Raw genomic sequence first — 24,244 nt, forward strand, 5'->3', positions numbered from 1 at the left:
GCGTGTCTGCATACCACAGTGTTTAAAAAATCGAAACTTAAGGGTTTCAGGAGTTTCACAATCAGTATGATCAACATGAGCACTGGAGGCAGGTTAGAAAAAGACAGAATCGTGATGAGGGGAGGGGGAAATCTGGAGGCCATAAACATAGTTAGTTCCTCATAGCACTTTGCCTTCATCTCAATAACTGCAAAAGCAGAAAAGTCAGTCTCACAGAGCCTAAAGGAACAACCTGCCCAGCCTGAGCGAGATTAGTAAACTATGGGTGTAGGACGCCATCTAAAGGCCTAATATGAACTGTTCCTAATGGCAGGGCCAGCACGGAGCTCTTATAACACAGATAACTATGTTTTATCACCTGTCTGTTAAGAACTTTGCGCTGCCACCAGCATGAAAAGTGCTATATAAATAAAGGTGTTATTAAATGATTATTATTCATATATACATAAGTAACTGCTCAAATATAATGTTATTAGACTTATGGTAAAGCCAAGTATTGAAATTCCACAGATGTTACAATATTTGTGCATAATTAAATGATTGAGATCGTCGTTCAGATTCAGGTTAGATGTGAAATGGTTCATTGTAGAGAAAGGAACCAGGGGTCAAGGTGACTACTACACAAATTTAGCCATTTTATTTAATATCTTAAACAACAAGTGTCTTCTGAGGTTTCATGAGTAAGACTGTTGACGGTACAATAGTGTAAAATCTGAAAAGATAAGTTTTATTTGGGTACTATTTTTCCGCAGCAGGCCCAACATGTACCTGTCCACCGCAAAAGGTTTTAGGACCAATCCAATTTCACCCCTTTTCCCCATCACTTAGCCCATACCCCTCAAATTTGCGCATTCAACACTTAGGGGTAGGGTGTCCCAATTTTTATTGAGATAGAGGGGTAGGGCAAAGTGTTAGGACTACATGGCCCTCCAAATGGACATTTTTCAGAGGCATACTCCAAACTGGGTGTTATGACAAAAAAAAGACAAACAAGCAAGCAAAGAAACCCACAAATCTGAGTATTTTCTCTGTTAAAAATGACAATAACCATTGTATTATCTTAGTTCAATGTCATTCCAATGTACACTATATTGCCAAAAGTGTTCACTCGTCTGCCTTCACACGCATATGAAATTGAGTGACATACCATTGTGAATCCATAAAGTTTAATATGATGTCAGCCCACCCTTTGCAGCTATAACAGCTTCAACTCTTCTGGGAAGGCTTTCCACAAGGCTTGACCATTCTTCCAGAAGCACATTTGTGAGGTTAGACACTGATGTTGGACGAGAAGGCCTGGCTCACAGTCTCCACTCTAATTCATCCCAAAGATGTTCTGTTGGGTTGAGGTCAAGACTAAACATCGTCTCAATGTATTCATAACCATCTCATGTAATAACTTTCTATGATGTAGCTTTTAGAGGCCTCGCTTATCTAAAACTCCTCAGACGTCTGGTTCCCCAGGATCACCACCTCTGTGAACAACTCTTAAACACCTTTTAAAAGATGGTTTTAAAATCAGACAATCTACCTTAATGCTCCTGACCACCTTTATGCAACCCAGCTGACATAATTCAGTGTTTTTAGACAAGGACTCGTCTCCAAAGACCAGATCTGTCATTTTCATTTGAATAAATCAGACCTCCCGCGACCCTGACGGAGAAGCGGCTTAGAACATGGATGGATGGATGGATGGATGGATAAATCAGACCTGTACCAAGCGAAAGCTTATATACATAACCACTGTGGCTTCTTTCATCCTAAACTGAGGGACAGCAGAGGCATTTAGGTCTAGGATTATGCATTCTTGCAAACATGACTTGGTCCCCGATAGGCTGCGCTGAACCAAATGTAGACTAATTCGGATTATGACAAAGGAAAATTACGCAACTCTGTCTGAAAGCTCCTTTAGACTGGTCAGGTTGTTTTGTGGTACCAGTAATGTGATACACGGTGCACACAAGCCAGTGTAATTCTGGAGATCCTGAAGAGAGCACGCACGGTAAGTTCAGCCCTACTGTTTTCCATTATGAGGCATGCTTGCTGAAACAAGGAAGAATATTTGGAGTTGTCTGTTGTAACTTGTGTTGCTTCAGTAATTACAAATTAATCAGGTGAACCAATTTCTCATTACAGCTGTACAAAGTGTTGGTAGCGGAGACCCTAACAGAATAAACTGTCCGTCCCTCACGCAAGATGGTGCAGGAAATATGTGTTTTCTTCTTCTCGTTGACAGCCCTTGGGGTCCTTCACATCATGAACACTGTGCCAGCGTTTCAGGAGTAAGTTCTCACTTTTGTGATCTGTTTCTAAATGACAAATGATATGACTGCAAACCTATTAGGCCCTAACTCAGTTCATGGAACATCTGCATAGTGTTTTCTTAACAAGTCTAATATGTATATGTTACTGTGTCTGTGTTTAGTCTGAACGGGTGAGTATTTCTCACAAATCTGGTGTTTCTGGGATGTTTATAACTGTCTGCCACTAGAGGGCAATAAAAGCCCTTGGAAACAGTGATTCAAACCATAATGGCCTAAACTGATTTATCTTTAAAACTAATTATCAAAATGCAGCATTTTGATATGTAACTGTGAAAAAGCAGAAGGATAGAGACACTGTCCTTAGAGGAAGTAACTCAAAGATTCGAAAGTAAAATGCTAAAAACTGTTTAAATCATTTTAAACTGATTTCATGCTGTGCTAACAAGAAAAATATGCTAAAAGGTCATTTGTCATCAGCTCACAACAAGTCAAGAAGGATGTACCAAATAGGGCAAAGTGTCACTTTGATTCTGTGAATCAAAGCTTTACCATGTGTATTTATACTGTTGATGACTTTTCTCACTGGCTAATATTCATATGACTAGCCAAAGCCCCAGAGCAACATAGTGGGATTACTGCAGTGCTGGAATTTCAGTGTGGTATCAAGTCTGGAGAATATTTGGGCAGATAAATGGGATGAAGATTATATTTTATATTTATTTCATATGTTTTAGAGTAGATTCACACCATGGGGTGCTAGGAGAGCTCCCTCGTAGTCATGATTCTGCTATATTCATTCACATTGGTTCTTCTCACTGAAGTTGCCAGTCAGTACTAAAATGAAGGGGGGGTGGTGGTGTATATTTCCATAGATGATAATAACAGCATGCTATAAACCTTTGGTGACTTAGACACATGCATTCACAAGTGAAAGGGGAATTCCACCAATTTTTCAAAGTTTCTACATCTGTTCAAAAAGGGAGCAGAGGTTGCAATGCAAATATATCTATTTTATTCACTATCTAAAAAAGACCAGTGAACCTACACGTTTTCTGAATGTTTATAAAATGCTGATAAAACAGCCTGCATGTGCCTCTCCGAATTAATAAGTTTAAAAACGCTTACGACTCAAAGCTTATATCAAGACTATTGAAACTAAAAAGCATCAAGGAATGTATTTTTGTGTAATATCTTAGCTTTTAGAGGCATTGAACTTTTCAGACATCGGGTTCCTGTCACCTCTGCTACAAACACTTTTGATTCAATGAGTTTCTCTAGAGCCGAGCATTTGACATCAAACCACTCTGAATGACTTTGTTTACGTGTTAGCAGCGTAATCATACAGAATAGTGAAAATTTGGTCATATTTCCCTTTACCATGTTTCCTAATATGACAATATAGTTTAGTATAGACAATAAACATGCAACATGAATGGAAACAAATATGAAAAGGAGGAAAAAGTGGAAAATCTGTTGTATTTTGCTTTTATAAAAAATTTAGATGACTTTTTATAACAATGTTTTATTGAATCTGCAGGCCGACGGTGATCATGCAGACTGGACTGGCCGTTTTACTGATTGTATTCCTTTTGATCTACCTCGCTTCCCGCTACAATCCACCGAAGGATCCTTTGTTCTACGGTATGACTTTTGTAACTGCTAATAACTTGATTCTTTTGGTTGCTCTAAAATATCTCAAACACCCATAGGCCAAAATTTCTCAAACGCCCATAGGCCAAAATTTCTCAAACACCCATAAATCAAAATATCTCAAACACCCATACACCAAAATTTCTCAAACGCCCATAAATCAAAATATCTCAATCACCCATACGCCAACATATCTCAAACACCCATATGCCAACATATCTCAAACACCCATATGCCAAAATTTCTCAAACGCCCATAGGCCAAAATTTCTCAAACACCCATAAATCAAAATATCTCAAACACCCATACACCAAAATTTCTCAAACGCCCATAAATCAAAATATCTCAATCACCCATACGCCAACATATCTCAATCACCCATACGCCAACATATCTCAAACACCCATATGCCAACATATCTCAAACACCCATATGCCAAAACTTCTCAAACACCCATAGGCCAAAATATCTCAAACACCCATAGGCCAAAATATCTCAATCACCCATATGCCAACATATCTCAAACACCCATTAGGCCAAAATATCTCAAACACCCATACGCCAAAATATCTCAAACACCCATAGGCCAATTCCACCATTTCATAATTCACCTGGAATTTATTCTCTCCAATGATGTCAGAAATCATCAGCCAGACTTAAGGCTTAGTTTCCTTTATTTAGTAACAAGTGAAGGGAGGTCACACATTTACATGAATGGCTCTCATTGTGTATTCATGGGCAAAGCAGATTACTCTGATCAGGATCAGTGGAAAGCTGTATCCAAACTGGCATTCCGGTGGAGTGACTCACTCCCGGAACGTGAGAACCTGAGCGTGTTGTTTCACCCTTAACCTGCTGTAGGGCCGCAGTGCTATATTTACGAACTACCATATTACAATTATACTGTAATTGCACTTTACTTTGTGATATATTACAAACACACTGCTGAGAAATATTAAACACATCACTCTTCATTTACTAGTTCAGACCATGTCTTTAATACGGTCCCAGTCGGACTAAAGATTGGATGGCTTCTTCTTTAAAGGGGAATTCCAATAATTGTTTTTAAATATTTTGCATGAATAAAAAGTTAAGATGCAAACAAAGCCATTCAGAGTGGTTTGGGGTGAAATGCTCTGTTCCAGAGAAACTTTCCAGAATTATTCACAGTGGTGATGATAGGAACCAGACGTCTGAGGATTTTAATGCCTCTAAAAGCTGCTTTACTTCAAGTAACATGAAATGCTGATGAATACACTGCTTGATTGCCTGATTGTTTTTGATAGTCTTGTGATAAGCTTTTGGCCTAAATTGCACTTTTAAAATCTATTCATGGTGGAAAGATACATGCAGTGTTATGAGGAATTATTTTTTCAGATTTTTTATTATCATGATCAACATTAGATATAAAACTCAAAAGATACATGCAGATTCACAAGTAGTTCTGGATGGTAAATAGAACGGCTGTTTGTATTCATGACCTGTGATTAAAGAAATAGGAGTATGTAAATTTCTCTACAATTAACCATTTCAAGTCAGACCACTCTCAATGACTTAATTTACATCTCAGCCAGTGAATTATGCAGAAAATGTGAAAAATCAGTGCAATTCTCCTTTAACCCCTTAACATTCCAGGCTTATTATTTGTTAACTACAGGGACTTTAATGCAAACTAATGGAGAAGTGTGTGACAAATCATGGCTTGGAAAGGGGTTAAGCTAGAAGAACAGACCCCTCTTTTGAACTGAGGAAGAAACTTTCAAGCAGTGGTCTCCAACCCTGGCCTTGGTGCGCTACCTTCCTGCAGAGCCTGGTTCCAACCACAATGTGCTACACTTGCTCCAGATAATCAACCCCTTCCAAAGTCCCCGATTGGCTGAATTAAACGTATTAGTATTGAGTAAGGGGCGGAGCAGATTACTGAATACAGGTTCGACCTAAACTCTGCAGGAAGGTAGAGCTCCAGGACCAGAGCTGGGGACCACTGCTGTAAAAGGCTGCTGGCATTTTCAAAGCACGATGAAAAACGAAAAAATAAAAATGGACCTTCAAGGTTTTATTCTAACAGTCACGATGTAATACACAAACAAAAATTCCAAGTCTGGAAGCTAAAAACACACTTATAGTTCTCGCTCTACAGGCACTGCTGTATTGAAATGTTTCCATAGAACTGGCACACAGAGCTCTTGAGAAACTCTGCCTTTCCGAGTGGACATTCACATGAATTTCCTGTCCCCAGCTGGTACGGGAAAAATGCTATTGTCATTTACTAATGTGTTTACTCTTCTCTCAGTAAGGTGATGTGGGGTAGGACTAAATAATATATCGTCTGTTTTTTTTTTGTTTGGTCATGAAAGCAGTGAAACAAAAGCCAAACAAATATAAGAATTAATAGACGATATATTATTTAGTCCTACCCCACATCACCTTACTGAGAGAGGAGTAAACCCATTAGTAGATGACTATACCATTTTCCCTGTACCAGCTGTATCTCTGAGATACAAGGGGGTCTGTTATTTTGATAACAGCATCAGCGTCTGACAGGGTGAATAGTAGGGCTCAAAGTCATCTGGTGTACAGCAGAACGTAACGCTAATCCCCTGCTAGGATGGAGGAATCGATAGAGCCTATCTCACCTGTTAGCCAGGTAAGCTAAACCAAGCCCTCCTGAGGATTAGAGGGGCATATCTGCAGCAGAATGAGGGAGAAAGAGTCAGACAGAGAGAATGCCACTATCAGGCAGTATATCAGTGCACAGCAGACCCGTCTTAGACGCCTGCAACGCGGTTCTTCTCTGCTCGACCTCATATCAGCGAGGCCCTCCATCAGATACTTCAGGATGCCAGCATAAGGACAGTTTACATCTGCTCTTGCAATCCAACCATGAAATTGAACACAGAGAAGATATCTGCGCAAATCCGTCGCACAAGGCACACACTTGTGTTCCTCATTGTACACTGTCACTTTCTTTGCTCTGCATCCACATATGATGTGGCATTGAAAACGATCATCAACTTTCGGGTGAGTTTTGTTTCTTCACAGTTTTTTAATAATGTGTCTTGTGGTGTGATTCAGCAGTATGCAGACACCGCTGTTAATTAGCTTCTAATTAGTTCATTCAGCTACTTTTAGGTGCACCCACACACAAGTTGTATATTCTCCATGGAGCAATAATAAAAAATAATAATGCTAATAATAATAATGTGTTTATATAGTTCATTTCTCAAACCCAAGGATGCTTTAGTAACAAAATGCACAATCAACTATAAACAACACGGGCAGTGTGGGAAACTCCTCAGACCATGGCATACAGTCACTTAGCTGGCTTAGAAAGAGCCCTTACTCGCAGAGGACAAGCACAAGCACCCAGCCAGCCCAGCCTCATAGCTGTGATGTAGCATAGCTCAAATGGCCGGACTGGGAAGCATTGTATTCCAGGGTGCTTGGCCATGAGGAGGGTCCTTCTCCGCCTGGGAGGCCTCATAGCTGCAGTGTGGTGTGGGTCCAGCACCCAGCCCAGGTAGCTTTATAGCTGATCTATGGATCAAGTTGTCGCCTTGGGAAGCCTTGTAGCTGCAGTGTAGTGTAGCACCAGCAACCAGCCCAGGCATAGAAGCAGTGTACCATAGCTCAAGCAGCCAGTCCGACAAGCCTCATAACCTGGAAAGAGTCCTTGGCCATGGGGAAAGCCTGGCAGCCTGGCAGGCCTCATAACTGCGATGTACTGTTGTTCAAGTGGCCAGCACAAAAAGCCTCACGATGCAGTGGCAAACTCCTCAGCCAGCGTGGAAACATTAAGCCATACACACAACGATTACAAAACAGTACACAAATACAGCATACAAAACAGTACTTTACTAGGGGCCCGGTCCTGCTCAGGGGGCAAAAACATGCCTTTAATTTTAATGTGCTCCATTATTGAGCAACAACAACACTGCTGGTACATCTCATTCCATATATTATTCAGTGTGTTTTACACTCAGCCATAGACATCATATCTAATATCTATATTAGATAAAATATCTAAGCATGAGACTCATAATTACACAGCTACCATATTCAGATATGCAAACTTATAAGCAGTGAAAAACCCCTGTAGAGGGATCTGGAGTATTTTCTTTATTGATGTTAACATTAATTAACTAAGCCTTCTGGTGCACTCTTAACAATTAAATAGAGGGAAACGAGTAATTGCTGTAGAATGATTCAGCTCATTCAGTTTAACAACTATACAAATACCAGTCATACTACTGCTGTCCAGGTATTTGGTATTACTTATTGCATACCATACCAAGTTCAATAGGGCAGTAAGAAATTTGGCAGGCATATTCTATCCACTAAAAGGCATATACCGGTTCCGTAACCAGCATGTTATGCTTGGACACCTATGATTGCCACTTGCCATGTAAACTGTACGTACTCACTTAGCTCTCATAACGGTTACAACAGTGCACAGAATTCAATATGTTCTACATCAGTTTTAGACAAAAACAAATGAGTGCTAATTAGCTTGTTGTTTTACATATTCATTAGTTCAGCAGCTGTTGTAGAAAGAAATCAAATGCATGAAAATCAAACCAAATTTGCCTCTTACAAAACTTTGCATAGGTGCCCAACTATTCTATGAAGATTCCATGGATCGGTGCAATTGGGTCACATCGTTCAGGAACTTTAGTCAATGTTATCCAGATCTAACAGCAGTCCTGAACCCTTTCCACTAACATTATACAATATAATAAAAATAATGTATCTGTATATAAGGACCATGATCTGCTGCTGGGGAAATGCTTGTCATTCAAAATGGCAAATTTCACCAAGGAGCGATGGCTTTGTTTACATAGCAACCAATGACATGCTTGGAGGTGATGTGTGACAGCAGAGGGGCGCTTATGTGGCCAGTCTGAATAGAGTGGAACGCTCTGGAACAGCTGCACTTGGGCCTAAGGTCACCATGTCCAACGGCAGTTAGCGGATATAAAGCCCCTCCCACCCCACCTCCCTATTGACACCATTGAAATGGTGCATTTCAATGGTCTGTCTGTCTGTCTGTCTATCACGTTTATACATTTTTGTGACATGGAATGAAGTGCATAAATGCTTCCTCAGCCTTGCTACTCCATTTATAGGTGTTCTTCTTCTTTTTCACCCCAGATATTTTAGCTTTTGCTCATTTTTGACTTTCACTTTTGCTCATTACCATTTGCCTGCTAGACTCATCAGGAAATGCCACATGATGCTGTTGTCTATCGCAGTGAAGTGCCCTTTTTGCCACAGCTGTGCTTCGTAAAGGAAGTCAACCCAGACATCTAAATATAAACCTCGCCCATAAGCTTACAGACATCATGCCTTTGCCGCAGTGCATGAAATCAATAGCTGGTGAAATGTGTTTTAATAAAGAAAGTGGTCGTTGTGTCAAAGAGTCATTGTGGTTTGCATGTTACAATAAAATAAAGTCCTTTATTGTGTTCATTCTGTAAATAAAGCCCTTATCTGTGCTACTGTGAGAACTTTATTGTTTCCAGGCCTTTTAATAACGCCTACGATGATTTCAATTCTGAATTTTAAAAGGGCTGTGAAAGAGTCTAATTACAAAGAAAACAGATGCCTTTTTCCGCTACAGCTTTGATTTGAAAGGAAATGAACTGAAAAGTAATTGTTCTGTCTCTAAAGCCTAGAGCTGTTGAATATGTCATTTTCTCACCATTGTGTGAATCCAAGCCAACCTTTGTAACAACATGCTTCACAAAGGGCTGTGTGCCAATTCTTGACCATGATCTGTCACAAGAAAGGCACAGTCATTCCAAGCATGTCCTCTCATTACAGTTCTTTACATTTAGAGAAACAGCAATCTCATAAGCACTTTGGATTCTATTTCTTTATGTTCTTCCCCTCAGTGTTTGCGGAATTCTGCTTCACCTGTGTCATCGACATCGTAAGCGCTTTGGAATATGATGGTTTTATCTCGGGATATATGGACTTCTACCAAAGGCTGGTCAGTTTGGTCAGGTTGAAGCTTCGCTAGTAATCCTAATCACTGCTCTCTGAGCTCCAGCTGATGTTATCTTGCCTGTCCTCCAGGGGGAGCCGTACCTTGGGTCAGCATATGCTATCATGATGTGCTACTGGGATGGAATAGTGCACTTCATCATCTACCTAGTGTTGATACGCCGCATGTCCAGCAGGTTGGTATTGTTTGTTGTTTCTTTAGTTTTACACTGGAACTACATAGCAGTGTTGCCAACAAGTAATGGAGGTTACACCCCATTAATTCACCACTTGCCTCAAACATCTAGTTGTAAATCTCTAATAGACTTGTTTATTTGGTTTCTGACACTGTATAAGATGCAAATTCCAAATTTCCGGCTTCAAGATGGCTGCTTCTACTATAGAGATTCACTCGAAAGAGGCCCCGAATAGTCTGACTCCTGTCAAGACGAGGCAATCCGAACCTAAAAAATCAATTGCATTATATGAAATGCTGGAAGTGATCTCTGCTTTCTGCCAGACACATTTCAACACATCCCGAGTGTATTGGCAAGCATTAAAGAGGTTAAATGTCGCAATGGCTGTCCGGTGCCTGCCGCATCGCTCCGACGCAGGGGCATCCTAGCTTGTTCAAAGCTCCATATACTGAAGAGCACATTGCACAGTGTTTTGTTCAGATTGCTTCATCCTAGTGAGAGTTATTAAAGAATATTCAGGGCCTCTTTCGAGTGAATCGGCCTGTATTTTTAGCTAGGTGTAAACAGATGAAACAGGTCTGCCCAAAGTGGCGTCTGTTGGCCAAAACTGACCCAAGAGTATGTTTGATTTGGCCCACCAGAAATTTACCCTAACAATAACCTCTCAGCCAATAAGAGAACAAACATGTAGTGTTCACCGCTATTAAAAGAGACACAGCTTTTGTGCAAGTCATGGTGCTTTATGATCCAGCCGTTGTTGGCCACAGCTAACGGCCCTCTCTAAGCCTCAGCTCACATCACACTCTCGGGTCTTTACATTTACCGTATTTGGCTGATGCTCTTATCCAGAGCGACTTACAATTTGATCATTTTACACAGGTAGGCCAAGGTGGTGTTAGGAGTCTTGCCCAAGGACCCTTATTGGTATAGTGTAGGGTGCTTGCTCTGGTCGGGGATTGAACCCCAGTCTACAGCGTAGAAGGCAAAGGTGTTAACCACTACACTAGCAAACCACACGGGTCTCTTCACAATAAGAGTCCTTATCAGAATAACCACATGAGCAAATGCTGAAGAACTAATAAGCCAAACGTCAAAAACATTTCCTGGGTATGCTACAATATTTATTTTTTATTCAGTTCAATTTATTCAGTTCTTGAAATTTGTACACAGGTTTAAATAAGAGATTGGGTTACGAAACAGAATTCCAACATTAGTATCTGGAGTGAGCACAACTTGCCTGTAGCAGTGCGACACTATTTCTAGGAAATTCTGCATTTGTTCAGTATTTTAGTAACACTTAGTAACCCCTTAAAATCAGAGTCTTACTCAGGCTTATTATTAAGTAACTACAGGGACCCAAATGCAAGCTGGTTGAGCTATTCTTAAGTTATATAAGTGTGTAATAAAACTTTGGACTTGCTGGCAGGTGCTGGCTGGATTTTTAAAACTCAATGTGAAACCTTACCTTCTGGCTACCATCTTTATTTGCACCATCTCTTTTATTAGCCCTCGGCCCACCATAAGCATTTCACTTTAGTACCCCCAGCACAAAACGCTTTGGTACCCCTGATCTAAAAATGCAGGGCATTGATGGGTAAGTAGTGCTGGGCCAAAATAAACAGTGGTGGACAAAGTACACAAATCATGTACTTGAGTAATAGTAGACATACCCAATGTAAAATATTACTCCAGTAAAAGTAGAAGTCGTCCCTTTAGACCTCCACTTGAGTAAAAGTACAAAAGTATTTGCCTTCAAATGTACTTAAGTATCAAAAGTAAAAGTACTAAAAGATTATTTATGGCTCTAATGTCCTGTTATCGTTTTTGACTCGCTTCATTAATTCATTTTAGGTGAAAATACTTCAGTGTCTCTCTTGGTAAACCAGTCTATTAGTAGAATGTGATTAATTATTCTGACGCTGACGTCTATTAAAATGATCATAAGCACAAAACACTGAAGGTAAACAGTTTCCATCAGGGAGAACCGAGTGGCTCTGAAATCACTTTTTGCAAACAAGCAAAGTTTCAGTTTAAGATTACTTTGCTAACTTTTACTTAGTTAAAAGTTTTAAGTTGAATAAAAACTGGCTTTAAACTCAGGATCACAAATTATTTTCCTTTACTATGTTGATCTGTAGGCCTCTGTTCATAAACATAAACAAGCCAAAACTAATTTACTATAAAATGAAATAGTGTTGGTATAAATTCAGAAAAAAGCTGCGTCAGTCACGACTGCATATGTGGACATATTTCTATATTGTGCTCTATTTACACAAAGTTAGGTTATTTCATCTTTTATGTTGAACAGTCTCCCAAAATTTTACGTGTGCTGCACTGGGTCGGTGTGACCAACAGGTCAAAACGAGCTCAAAGCAAAGTGACCACTGTGCCCTGATTGGTGCTCTGGCTTTGCACTTCTTTCATTTTGACGTTCCGTTTTTATATATCTGACTTTAAAATGTAGTGGAGTGAAAGTAAAAAGTCACCCAAAATGCAAAAACTTCAGTAAAGTACAGATACACGAAAAAAACTACTTAAGTACAGTAACTAATTACATTTACTTAGTTACTGTCCACCACTGACAATAAATAAATCATTTTCTTTTCAGGAAGCCTTACCGCAATTTGGGCCTATTCTGGGCTGGATCACTGTTGGCCAACATGACTGTATTTTTGATGGGGATAGTTGTTGGTGAGTAAAAAACCTACTTGATGGCAATATTTAAATACATACTGTGAAAACAAATAACAGAATTAAACAATTAAAACTGAAAGCTGAGATTTTTTAACACAAGGTCCTAAGGTAAATTTGGGAAGATTTCAGCTGACAGCAATTCCCCTGACCCACTATACTGTAACAGGTAAATACGGCTCAGAGATCTATCCTGCCTTCTGGATCAACATGCCTTTCTTGTTACTGCCTATATGGGGAGCCATATGCCTGTTCCAGAGGCCAAGTGACATGCCTGCTGTGGCTGTATCTAAGGTAATTACATTCATGTTTGTGATAATTTCATAATTAGCCTTTCATAATGGCCATTACTGCCCAATTCCATGTATCAAATAAGATATAAGAAGGCTGACATTCATCTCCTGAAGGCGGTGCGTGAACAGAAGAAAGCTCTGATCTGGCGCCCTCTGGACCTCCTGCTTGTCATCTATCTTCTGGGTGCCATGGGCTTCACGCTTTTCAGGGGATTGGTAAGTTAAAGGGGAATGCCATCGATTTTTTTCTGCATAGTTAAATCATTAAGATGTGAACAGTCAATCAGAGCGGTTTGATGCAAAATTCTCCATTCTAGAAAAACTTACTGAGTCTGAAATGTTCACAGTGGTGGTGACAGGAACCAGATGTCTGAAGAGTTTCATGCCTCCCTCCCTCGTAGGAAGTTATTACATGAAATAATTAGTCTGATGCCTCAAAAACTGTTTCATTGTTTTAGTTTTAAGATAGGATTATGGCCTAAAACCTCATTTTTAAATCCATTCGTGGTGGAGAGGTACATGCAGACTGTTGTAGAGCAAACTAACCCCCAAGGAAAACTAATTTTTTCGAACTGACCACTATTTTACCACCATCAACATTACATATAAAACCTCATAAGAAAAAATGGGTGTAGGTTAACTGCTGGTTTTGAAAAATAAATAAAATGACTAAATTTGCATCGGAGACATCCCAATTATCAGTTCCCATCACTGCACTGCAATAAAGAAACCATTTAAAACCACTGTGAATGTCTTTGCTTACATCTTAATGATCGAAAACATAATGGTGGAATTTAAGATCCATCTTAACGTCCATCTTTTGGTGCTGCCTTTAGGCCGACCAGATGCTTTGATTCTATTTTGGAATACAAGACCTTTGTTAGTTACAGATTACACTGATTTCTAGGCAACTGAGCTACCCAGAGCTCCACAATGAAATTGCTTTTGGTTTAAGTGTTGGATGAACAATGCTTGCAGCGCAGCCTCAAAGAAAAGTTGTCCATCCTAGGCTAATATTTTTTGCTGAACGTTGTATTTTTGTGTTTCTTTCCATGTAGGCAGTTCTGGATTGCCCAGTGGAAGTATTTACATCATACACAAATCAGTATGAGCCATATTTGAAGGATCCCACGGGCTTCCCCAAGGTTATGGTAAGAATATTCTGTTACAGCGAGGTTTCCTCAGCACAGACTCTGCGTGTTTTCCAGTAATCTCATTTACACAGTGAGATAACCACATCATGCATTCAAACAGAACTGCTCAGGGCGAGCTCCAAGCCTGCTTTCCCTCCACTCCTTTCTACTGAGAAATGTAGCAGTGATCAGATTCAGATACCATTATTCAATATTAGCACAGGGTATGAGGAGTGAACGCCCAGAGCGATTTGGCCTCCCTCTATCCCTCTTCTCTGTCACTTAAATCTTTCTCTATTTACGGTCCCAGCCCACCTTGGTGTCAAACACGTTTTGGATTGGTTTGGCTCAGGGTTTTCGGCAGGCCAACAGGTTATCAAGAGTCCTCGTTCGGGTTGGAGTCGAGGCGTGATGGCAGGCCATCGATCAGGCGAGAGCTGCGCTGTGAGGAGTTGATAAGCTAATCTTTCCCCTGAGTCCACACTGAAGCCCTCTACACACCCCCTCCACACACACAGGAGAGATAGACGTTGCGTGTGTACTGAGGGATAAAGAATTAACTGTATTGTTTATACTGTGTCAATATGTGCAAACCTGTTATACTGACTAGATACAAATGTTTGCACATTTTTGCATTTTTGCAAATATGTGGTAAACGTCTGGCATGTAGTGGTGGGCAGTATGACAGTATGTTATTGCTATCATAGAATATTACACCAAAATACCCTTTGGTGAGTATATCATGGGTAACAGCAGTACTTCAAAAACACTGAACAACTGCAGGGACTATAAAAAAAAAGACTTGTAGAGAACAAGAACAAGAACCAGTGGCATTTCTGCTTAATGTAATTTGTCATATTATGCAGTAATCTGAAGCACAGCACTGTATCCCCCAGCCTCATTGGAGTGGCTTCACCATGGGACCGGAAGCAGTGCTCAAGAGGTGGAGCTCGGGACTCCCCATTCCTTTGCATATGTCATTCTCTCCCCACCATCATTGTGGGGGTTTGTCTGCGCTCGGAGTTTGGACCCCACCTTCCTGCTGGCTCTTGCAGCCATCACTGGGGCTTGGTGGACGGGCGCCTGGCACGATTGTTTAGACAGAATTCACAATTTTTCATACTTTTGTTTATCAGCATCCTCTCAACACAATACTCAGCATGCATTGCGTAAACACATCGTACATCCATTGGAAATTCCTGTGGTGTCAACCAATCCAATCCAACACTGTACTATTATTTTGCTGATGCATTTTGTCTGTTCAGACGTCTTCACTAACCTCAAAAAAAAAAAAAAAAAACATTATGAAACACACGTGGATGGTGAAAATGTTTTAAGCACAATCGGTTTCATTGCTGTTGGTAGTGGCACTACTGGCAGGCTGAGTAGTCGTATTGAGGCCCATAGCATGGGAAGCCCATGGTGGCTGGGCCCACAATGATTTTACTGGACAGTTGCATGGATAGCTGCAGTAACTCTCATAAAATGCCTTAAAAATATTTCATCCAATAGCCTGCATTAGAGCATCTACTTGGTTGGGACGTCTTGTTTTGTAGGCGCATGCCTTTTGTGTTCTGTGGGCTTCAGCTGCTCTTCTAAACCACTGATGCTGATAAACCATGGCAGACAGATGCCCAAGCACAGCACTGACTCTCTCCACTGAGAACAGCAGGCCATATTTGATTGGCTCTCACTCCTCTCCCCTCATTCATTAGGATTCATCAAGGCCACAGTGAAGTGCATAAGCAATTTTCCAAAGGTATATCTGGATCCCATTACTGCGGCAACATGACTTTCATGCTTCAGTAATTCATTAAGCGAGCCGGCACTCAAAGGCGTCCACTTGTTTCTTTCTCTTTACATACATGTTGTTGCAATCTAATGCCTCTGATTGACAAGACAATGACACAGGTTTGTGCGGCGATCACTCGATAACGTGTCTGTGATTGCCAGTACGGCCACTCCACTCTGTATTCTGGAAGGGTAGCTGGAGCAGCAGAAGCGATGATGCCCTTGAGGGTGAAGTTGAACTGCATTAATTTGCGATCAGAGCAGTGCAGTGCGGTGTAGGCCTGGCACTGCTGACTCATAGACAATGCTGCTGCTTCTTCTCTGATACAGTGATCTCTACTGTAGATGCTGCTGCTCCTCTTCCATGCTCTGCCACTGTTCAGCTTGTTTGTGTATGGACTGATAATGCCTGGCTGCACCTGGATGCTGGACTGGACCGTCTACGTTGCTGGTGCTATCTTACAGGTAAAGTGGCGCAAATACACAACACTGACTAGTTTTATCTGAGATTAAGTATTTAAAGCTTAAATCTATGGACATTTTGCCATTCACTTGTATACATCCCTCTTATCTAACACAAACTGATATACTAACTGCCACGAGACGATAACTGTCCTGCAGGGAAATTGGTCTGGGCCGTTCAGATTGCCTCAAAATGACACTGTATAAATAGCCTCTGATACAGCTGTTAGTGATGTGTCACCTCATGATACTACGTTAGGATTATGATAAAACATTTTATATTCAGTAACCAAATAATGCAATAAAATATACAGTATCATAGGCAGTCATATCGTCTTTTTGCCAAGTATGTAACACAAACAAGGAATATGTCCTGGACTGTGCACACACGTAACATACTAAACAAACCTGACACGTACCTAAAATCGTTCTAGAGAAAAGAAAACACATTTACTAACAAACCACACAAAATTTCTAAGAGTCAAAATAAGTGAAAATAAGCGAATCCATCCTCGAAATAAGTGAAACCATCCAAATTTCCCTGCGGACTTTAGTGTGTAACGTCTGACAGGGGAGAGACGAACGCAGATGAAGCTAACAATATACCAGCGATAGACAGAATTTGAAATCCACAAAACCAGTTCCAAGTCAAAAATAAATAAATTAAAAAAAAAAAAAAATATATATATATATATATATACACACACATGCCACTTTATTAGGTACATCTGTTCAATTGCTTGTTAACACAAATAGCTAATCAGCCAATCACGTGGCCACAACTCAGTGCATTTAGGCATGTAGAGGTGGTCAAGACAACTTGTTGAAGTGCAGGCCGAGCATCAGAATGAGGAAGAAAGGGGATTTAAGTGACTCTGAACGTGGCGTGGTTGTTGGTGCCAGACAGGCTGGTCTGAGAATTTCAGAAACTGCTGATCTACTGGGATTTTCACGCACAACCATCTCTAGGGTTTACAGAGAACGGTCCGAAAAAGAGGAAATATCCAGTGAGCGGTCAGTTGTGTGGACGAAAATGCCTTGTTGATGTGAGAGGTCAGAGGAGAATGGGCAGACTGGTTCCAGATGATAGAAAGGCAACAGGAACTCAAATAACCAACCAAAATCTCTGAGGAACGTTTCCAACACCTTGTTGAAAGTCTGCCACGAAGAATTAAAGCAGTTCTGATTCTATATATATATATATATATATATATGTACACATATATATGTATACACACACACACACACACACATACACACACACACACATATATATGTGGTCCAGTCTAAAGTGCAATTGCCCACTGCAATTATTTGTTAAACTTTAATCATTTCTTATTCGCTTCTCTGAATGGGTGAACCGTGACCCTGAAGAGAAGCGGCTTAGAAGATAACATATAAGTTATAGAAGATAACTTAATTTTGCTATGATACAAAAAATGAGGATTCAGTGTACTCTCAGCACTCTCATAATGCAAAGTGTGCACAATGTAAGTGGCTCCGCCTCAACATCTTGTCCACAGATGGGATCCTTAATGTATATAAATGACACCAGCCTGAAAATAATACCAGGAAGGTAAACTGAAGTCAGGTCCCTTTGTTTCATCTTATTTGTCCATTACAATCTGGCCTCTCCATCCACTGCATTATGTTTTCTGTTGCTCCGAAGTCAAAGTCTGTCCATTATAGTCTGCTGTCTCCATCCGCTGCATCGTTTTTTTATGCTTCTTCGAAGCCAGGGATGGAGTTTCCTGTCTATGGTGGCATTATAGTAGAGAGGCCATCAAACATGACTATGATCAAAGTCCCAGTCTGTAGGAGCTCATCTGGCTCCCTTCTCGCACAGTATGGGGGCAGAGCTGCCAGGGGAGTCAGCATTTCTAATCAAAGCAATGCATGCAGCCGTGCTGGATACTGTAGCAGCTCTCTTACAGCCTCCACTGTAGATGCTTGGCTGTAGATACTAATGAATGTGGCTGAACCTCAAAGTGGAAGAGGACAACATCATATTTCAGTCCTTTTATCTCAGCCTTTGAGTAATATTACTGCAGCTCTGAATCTTTGAAGACCAGATCTGATTTTTACTATAATTTTTCTCATGAAAAAGTACCCAGTGTGATAGGTGACATGACAGTAAGTATATCTGTTTTATGTTTTGTAAAGAGCAAGAAATTCATATATGCTTACTAACAGATAATACTGACAGTCTAAGACCCAGCAGCTATTACTATATCACTTATGAGTGTGTCATTGTGATTCTAAACCCTAAATTTGAGATGTTTTGTGTAGGTCCAACTTCATAACGTGTAGTAACTCAATACTTAGCCTTTACCATGAAGAAATTATTGAGAAATAAGATTAAAAACTGAATAATGGTCACCATAATTCAGACAATTATTCAGCCACATATTAATAATTGAGTGATAACAAATCCTCCTCCTGAAAATCTACCTTCCTGCAGGTCTCACCAAATCTAACACAAACCATTCAGCTAATCTAGCACTTCTGAAGGCAACAATTAGATGGATCCTGTGAGGTTGGAGTCTAAGGAAGGTGGATCTCCAGGAGCAGGGTTGCGCTTTAGTGGCTAAGCAGTACAATAATGCAATAAAGAGAAAATCATTGATGATGACTGACTTAAACGGCTCAGTACCACACAATTACAATTCTAAACCCTTGACTTGAACAGAACTGGTGTAACTGGAATCACTTTATCAAGTGTAGTAAATCAATAGTAACTCTTCATCACAAAGTTGCTATTGAGCAAGAATACAAATAAGCCTAAAGCTCAAATGGCTTATAAAAGTATAATGGCCTAAAACTATCAAATTTACATAATTCTACTTTCCTACATGTAGTCGATGAGCCAAGACATGTATGGTGTCAACATTATGCTTCTTACTTTAGGGTTGGAGCTATGAGGCTGAAGTTACTCATAAACACTTGAAGTCAAGTCACCAAAATCTTTTTTGTTATGTTTAACAAAAGCAGTAACTAGTACCGCAAAAACACATAACACAAATCCCAAATATACACACCAGAGATACCAACACAAGCACAGATAGAACAAAGGACATAACAAGACTATAAAATAGGGGAGAAAAAAAAGAGGGGTGGGGGGGCAGGGAGGAGTTTTTACAACATATTTTTCAGGGTTTCAATTGCATCGTACCAAATATTAACCTTAGCTTCATTAGCACCATTAACTCGGGCAGTGGAGAGTTCCATGTACATTATGTCCAAGAAAGAAAAAATCCAGGCTGTAATTGAGAGAGAATGAGGAGGTTTCCAACAAACTGCCATCATTTTCTTTGCCGCAGTGAGTCCAGCCAGAATAATACGTTTTTCACTTTTGGATATAGAGAGTAACGAAAAGTCATTAAACAGCAGAGTAGGTATGATGGCGGGTATCTCCAGCAAAACAAGATTTGAAAGCCTAGAAGCAACCTTGTCCCAAAATGATGTTACAGGAGGGCATTCCCAATACATGTGAAGAAAAGTACCGCAAGCCTTTGTAGAACACAGTGTGCACGTAGGGTTATTAAGAATATTCATAAAGGAAAGTTTGCAAGGAGTGAGGTAGGTTCTGTGTATATAGTTCCAATGAATTAACTGGTGATCAGGGTTCCGGGAAGCCTCTAGAATATTAGGCCAGACCACCGCCCAATCAAAGTCATCATCTAAATCAGAGCAGTCCCGTTTCCAGAGCGTGTATGAGGTGAGAGGTAGATAGGATGTTTCTAATAGAAACCGATAAAGCCTAGATACCAAACCCCTAGTCTTATCTGAATTACCAAATATGTTGTAAATGGGTGGGTAGATAACCGATGCTGCAATTTGCTCTAAGGACAGACCTCAGCTGTAAATAAAAAAAAAGGAAGATGTGGGTAAATTGGAACTAGACTGAATATCCTTAAACGACCGTAAGCCGTTATCATCAAAAATGTTTCCCAGATGAGAAATGCCCCTATCGTCCCAAAGAGATGCGGTAATAGGCCTTCCTCCAATTAACAGGCCTCCATTATTAAAAATTGGAGAATCTTCATGCCTCTTACAAGATATTTTAGCTAGCTTTTCCATGTCCCGCCATATCTGAATGAGATATGAGATAATTGGCCCAAACCGTAGCTGGCATTGTTTATTACTAACATTCGCAGAGAGAATATCCTCCAGTTTCCAAGGATGTACAGCATTTTGCCCAATTGAGCGCCAGGAAACACTCAGTTTTGGGTCCAGTCAGGTGAGTACTGGCCTCAGTACAAAAGAACAATGGTATAACTTAAAATTAGGAACCGCTAACCCACCCTCCTCCCTCCGCCTTTGTAAGGTGGACAATTTAAGACAAATAAAATCAGACATGACAGAATTAAGTTTTTTCCAATAATCAGAGGGGGGAGGAAGGGGAATCATTGAACTAATAAAATTAATTCTGGGAAGAACATTCATTTTTACAAGCGATACCCGGGCCTGCAATGAGAGAGGAAGACTCGTCCATCTTTCCAAATCATCACACACTTTGCTGAGTATAGAAGAGTAATTATACTTGACAATGTGATTAATGGAGGGGAAAGTTTCCACGCCTAAAAACTTAAAATTCGGAACCACCGGGATATTGGCCACAAAAGGTGTAGTGGCAGCCAATTCATTTAGAGGTAGCAGAGCAGAGATAGAGCCATATTCATCACAGATAGACAGAAGATGAGGAACAGACTGCGACGGTTCTCCCATGAAAACTAAGACATCATCAGCATACAAGGCTACATGATGTTAAGTATTGTGAATAGAGACGGAGATCAACTCAGAGGACTGACGAATTGTTTGTGCTAGGGGTTCAAGGGACAGGGCAAAAAGCAAGGGACTAAGTGGACAGCCCTGTCATGGCGATCTTGATACAGGGAAAAGAGAAGATAAAATACGTCCTGTTAATACTGAAGCAGAAGGGTTAGCATATAAAACCTTAATCATATGAATAAACCCGTCTCCAAACCCCAAAGATTTGAGTGTTGACCATAAGAAAGACCACTCTAGCCTATCAAAGGCTTTCATAGCGTCTAAAGATAAGACAGCCACAGGGGTTTTGATGCCAGTTGCTTCGTCGACTATATGAAGGAGACGTCTCACATTGTCAGATGCAAGCCTAGATTTAATGAAACCCATTTGATCAGGATTGACAAGAGATGCAATATGTGGTTGGAGACGACGAGCAATTAGTTTAGCGTAAATTTTCAAGTCCAAATTTAGTAGGCTAAGGGGACGATAACTTGCGCAGTCAACAGGGTCTTTGTCCTTTTTCAAGAGCAAAGAAATTAAGGCTGTATTGACATCCCTAGCAAAACACCCCTTTTCCATAGAATATTCAATATCCTTAAAAAAAAGGGACTAATATGTTTCCAAAAAGTGACGTAAAATTCAGGTGGGATCCCATCTAGCCCCGGTGATTTGCCCCTCTGCATGTCAAATGTTGCAGCTCGCAATTCCTCTATAGAGATAGGATTTTCCAATTCAGTAGTATCTAAATTGGATAAACGAGGAAGGTCAAGCTTCCGTAAAACCTCATCACATCTATCCTGATCCGTAATTATTTTGGTTTTATAAAGGTTGGAGTAGAAATGTTTAAAGGTATCATTAATTTTTTGAGGGTCTGTGGTAATATCACCATTTAGCGTTCTAATAACAGGAATATCAGCAAATTGTTCACTTGATCTGATTTTCATGGCCAAAATCTTTTTTGTAAATACATCTTCAAAACGTTTCTCAGTGCGCTCAAACCTCTTCCAGGTTTTCAATACGGTTACTGTTGCTTTAGGACTAAAAACGCAGGTGTTGTCTAAAATACCTGCCTGCCGTGTTTAGCTACACTGAAGTTTTGTTCCATTTTTATAGCTCACAGCCAGTCATACTGTGTGAATGACTGTGACCTTAATGAAGACCTGGATGTGGTTTGAGTGGGTTGGGAAAAGTTTTGGGGACGTATTTACAGAAGAGATTTGGATGACTACTGACTTCCGATGTTTGTTAGCAACATTAGCTTTGCAGCTCCAACTCTAAAATAAGCAGCAAAATTTGGACAACAAAATGTCTTGGGTGATTAACTATATCTGGGGTAAGAGTAAAATTTTCTGAATTGTGTTTTTTTTTGTCAAACTATTGTCAAACAACACAATAATACAGCGCAGAGAAAAAAATTGGACTTAAAATCACAAAAATATGTCTAAACCCTGAGGTTGTATAGGTTCAGCTTTTTGATGGAGTATTTACTAGCTAATAAGACTTATGACTGAATAATAATACAAGAGATGGGGTTCAGTAACTTAATACAACAATAAAGAACTAATTATATCAACTGACTGCCAGTTTGCCACTTAGTAGCACACAGTTAGGATTCTAACCACTGAATTGCTTTGCAAAGGTTCAGCTTTATCATGTGCAGTTACAGGACTAGCCTTGTGTGGTCTCTGTTTTGATTTCTCCACAGACCCAGTGGTGTCACGTTGGAGCCTCTCTGCACCCACGCACCAGTGAAGCGTACCGAGCTCCTGAGTCAACCCTCCTACCCGTGCTCCTCCTTAACCTGCTGTACGCTGTGGGGCCACTGCTGCTTGCCCTGCGCTGCACAGGGGATCCGGCCTACTTTCTGTCAACTGCACCTGTGGGTCAGGCCAACAATGAGAAGAAGTGGAGTTAAACCGACCGTATCTCAAACAAGACACGAAAAAGATGAATATTACTCACAGTTCAAAAGAAAATGTGCATGGAAGAGCAAGGAAAAAGAAGAAGAGTTAGGTTTTACACATATTAAAACATTATTCCTCTGATCTTCTAATTGAATAATACAATATAATGTATTTTTAATCATAACACTATCCAGATTACGTCACCTCAGTGACAAAAACTGGGCTTTGCATTTTTAAGCAGTGTCATACTTTTAAGTATGCAGTTGCATAAACCGCACAGTTAGATATTGTGTTAACTAATTTCAGAGCGAGACAATCTCCTCAGGTGTTTTAGCAGCCCAGGTTGAGTGCAGAGGAGTTCTCTCCAGCGCTCACCCCTAAAAGCCATTCAGATGGTTGAGTGTACAAGACTCACCATTTCTCCAGAGAATAACTAAGAATTTAATGAAACTGAGATTGTTTAACCACTTTTGTCTAGACAGGACCATTAACAGAGCTCTGTTTATTTAACCTGTGGCCTCCGAAACCATTTTATGAGGCAATTTATGTCGACTCATCTGTTTGCGTCAGGGTTCTAGCCCATTTCTGTCTACCACTGGTGGTTTTACAGATGACCTAGTGAGCTGAAATTCAATAAAAGAAGCAATTCTTAACTTTTACTTGCCTTGTTTTTTTTAACAACAATAATAATAATAATAATAATAACAACCAAAGCTCTCTTGATTTCACTGTCACTGTATGCTTCACATGGAGTTCTTAAATTAGTTCAGTGCTTCTGTCCTACTCAGCAGGTTTTCGTGCTGATGTGGGTAAATGCATTATTTGCTTGCACATGGAAACAGTGGGACCCTCGGAATTAGCTCTGCCTTTCCAAAGCACTTCCAGGCATTGACGTGTGCCACTGAGGATTCTACACGAGTCTTCAGCTGCTGAGGAAGGCTCAGGAGATGCAAATATGTCCCAGCCCTGCATATAAACTCAGCTGAGCTAGTCGTTTTATAATTATGTACAGTGGCACATGTCTGCACTTACAGACCAGCTAGTAACACACAGCTGCTCTACCGACCAGTGGCTGCTTTCATAAAACATCGTAAACATTTATCT

At 40.3% G+C, this 24,244-nt stretch overlaps 1 protein-coding gene across 2 annotated transcripts; it reads left to right on the forward strand.

Annotated features, from left to right (window-relative positions):
- Positions 1-1,896: 1,896 nt before the first annotated feature.
- Positions 1,897-23,799, forward strand: tm6sf2 (transmembrane 6 superfamily member 2). Of its 2 annotated transcripts, none has more exons than XM_017701359.1 (11): positions 1,897-2,002; positions 2,137-2,282; positions 3,802-3,905; positions 9,809-9,906; positions 9,993-10,096; positions 12,705-12,787; positions 12,957-13,081; positions 13,195-13,296; positions 14,139-14,231; positions 16,350-16,469; positions 22,942-23,799. In XM_017701359.1, the coding sequence occupies exons 2-11, from the start codon at positions 2,197-2,199 to the stop codon at positions 23,149-23,151; spliced, it is 1,125 nt and encodes a 374-aa protein (XP_017556848.1). In that variant the 5' UTR covers positions 1,897-2,002; positions 2,137-2,196; the 3' UTR covers positions 23,152-23,799. The 2 variants fall into 2 exon arrangements, with proteins under 2 accessions (XP_017556848.1, XP_017556849.1); XM_017701360.2 differs by having other exon boundaries at positions 1,914-2,002; positions 2,237-2,282.
- Positions 23,800-24,244: the final 445 nt, after the last annotated feature.

This window comes from Pygocentrus nattereri, chromosome 15 (assembly GCF_015220715.1).
Source record: "Pygocentrus nattereri isolate fPygNat1 chromosome 15, fPygNat1.pri, whole genome shotgun sequence".
Classification (NCBI taxonomy): Eukaryota; Metazoa; Chordata; class Actinopteri; order Characiformes; family Serrasalmidae; genus Pygocentrus; species Pygocentrus nattereri.

Coding starts and splice junctions, on each gene's coding strand:
- tm6sf2 (XM_017701359.1), top strand. CDS start 2,197: ATGGTGCAGGAAATATGTGTTTTCTTCTTCTCGTTGACAGCCCTTGGG. Junction 2,283..3,801: donor ACTGTGCCAGCGTTTCAGGA/GTAAGTTCTCAC, acceptor TTGAATCTGCAG/GCCGACGGTGATCATGCAGA. Junction 3,906..9,808: donor GAAGGATCCTTTGTTCTACG/GTATGACTTTTG, acceptor TCTTCCCCTCAG/TGTTTGCGGAATTCTGCTTC.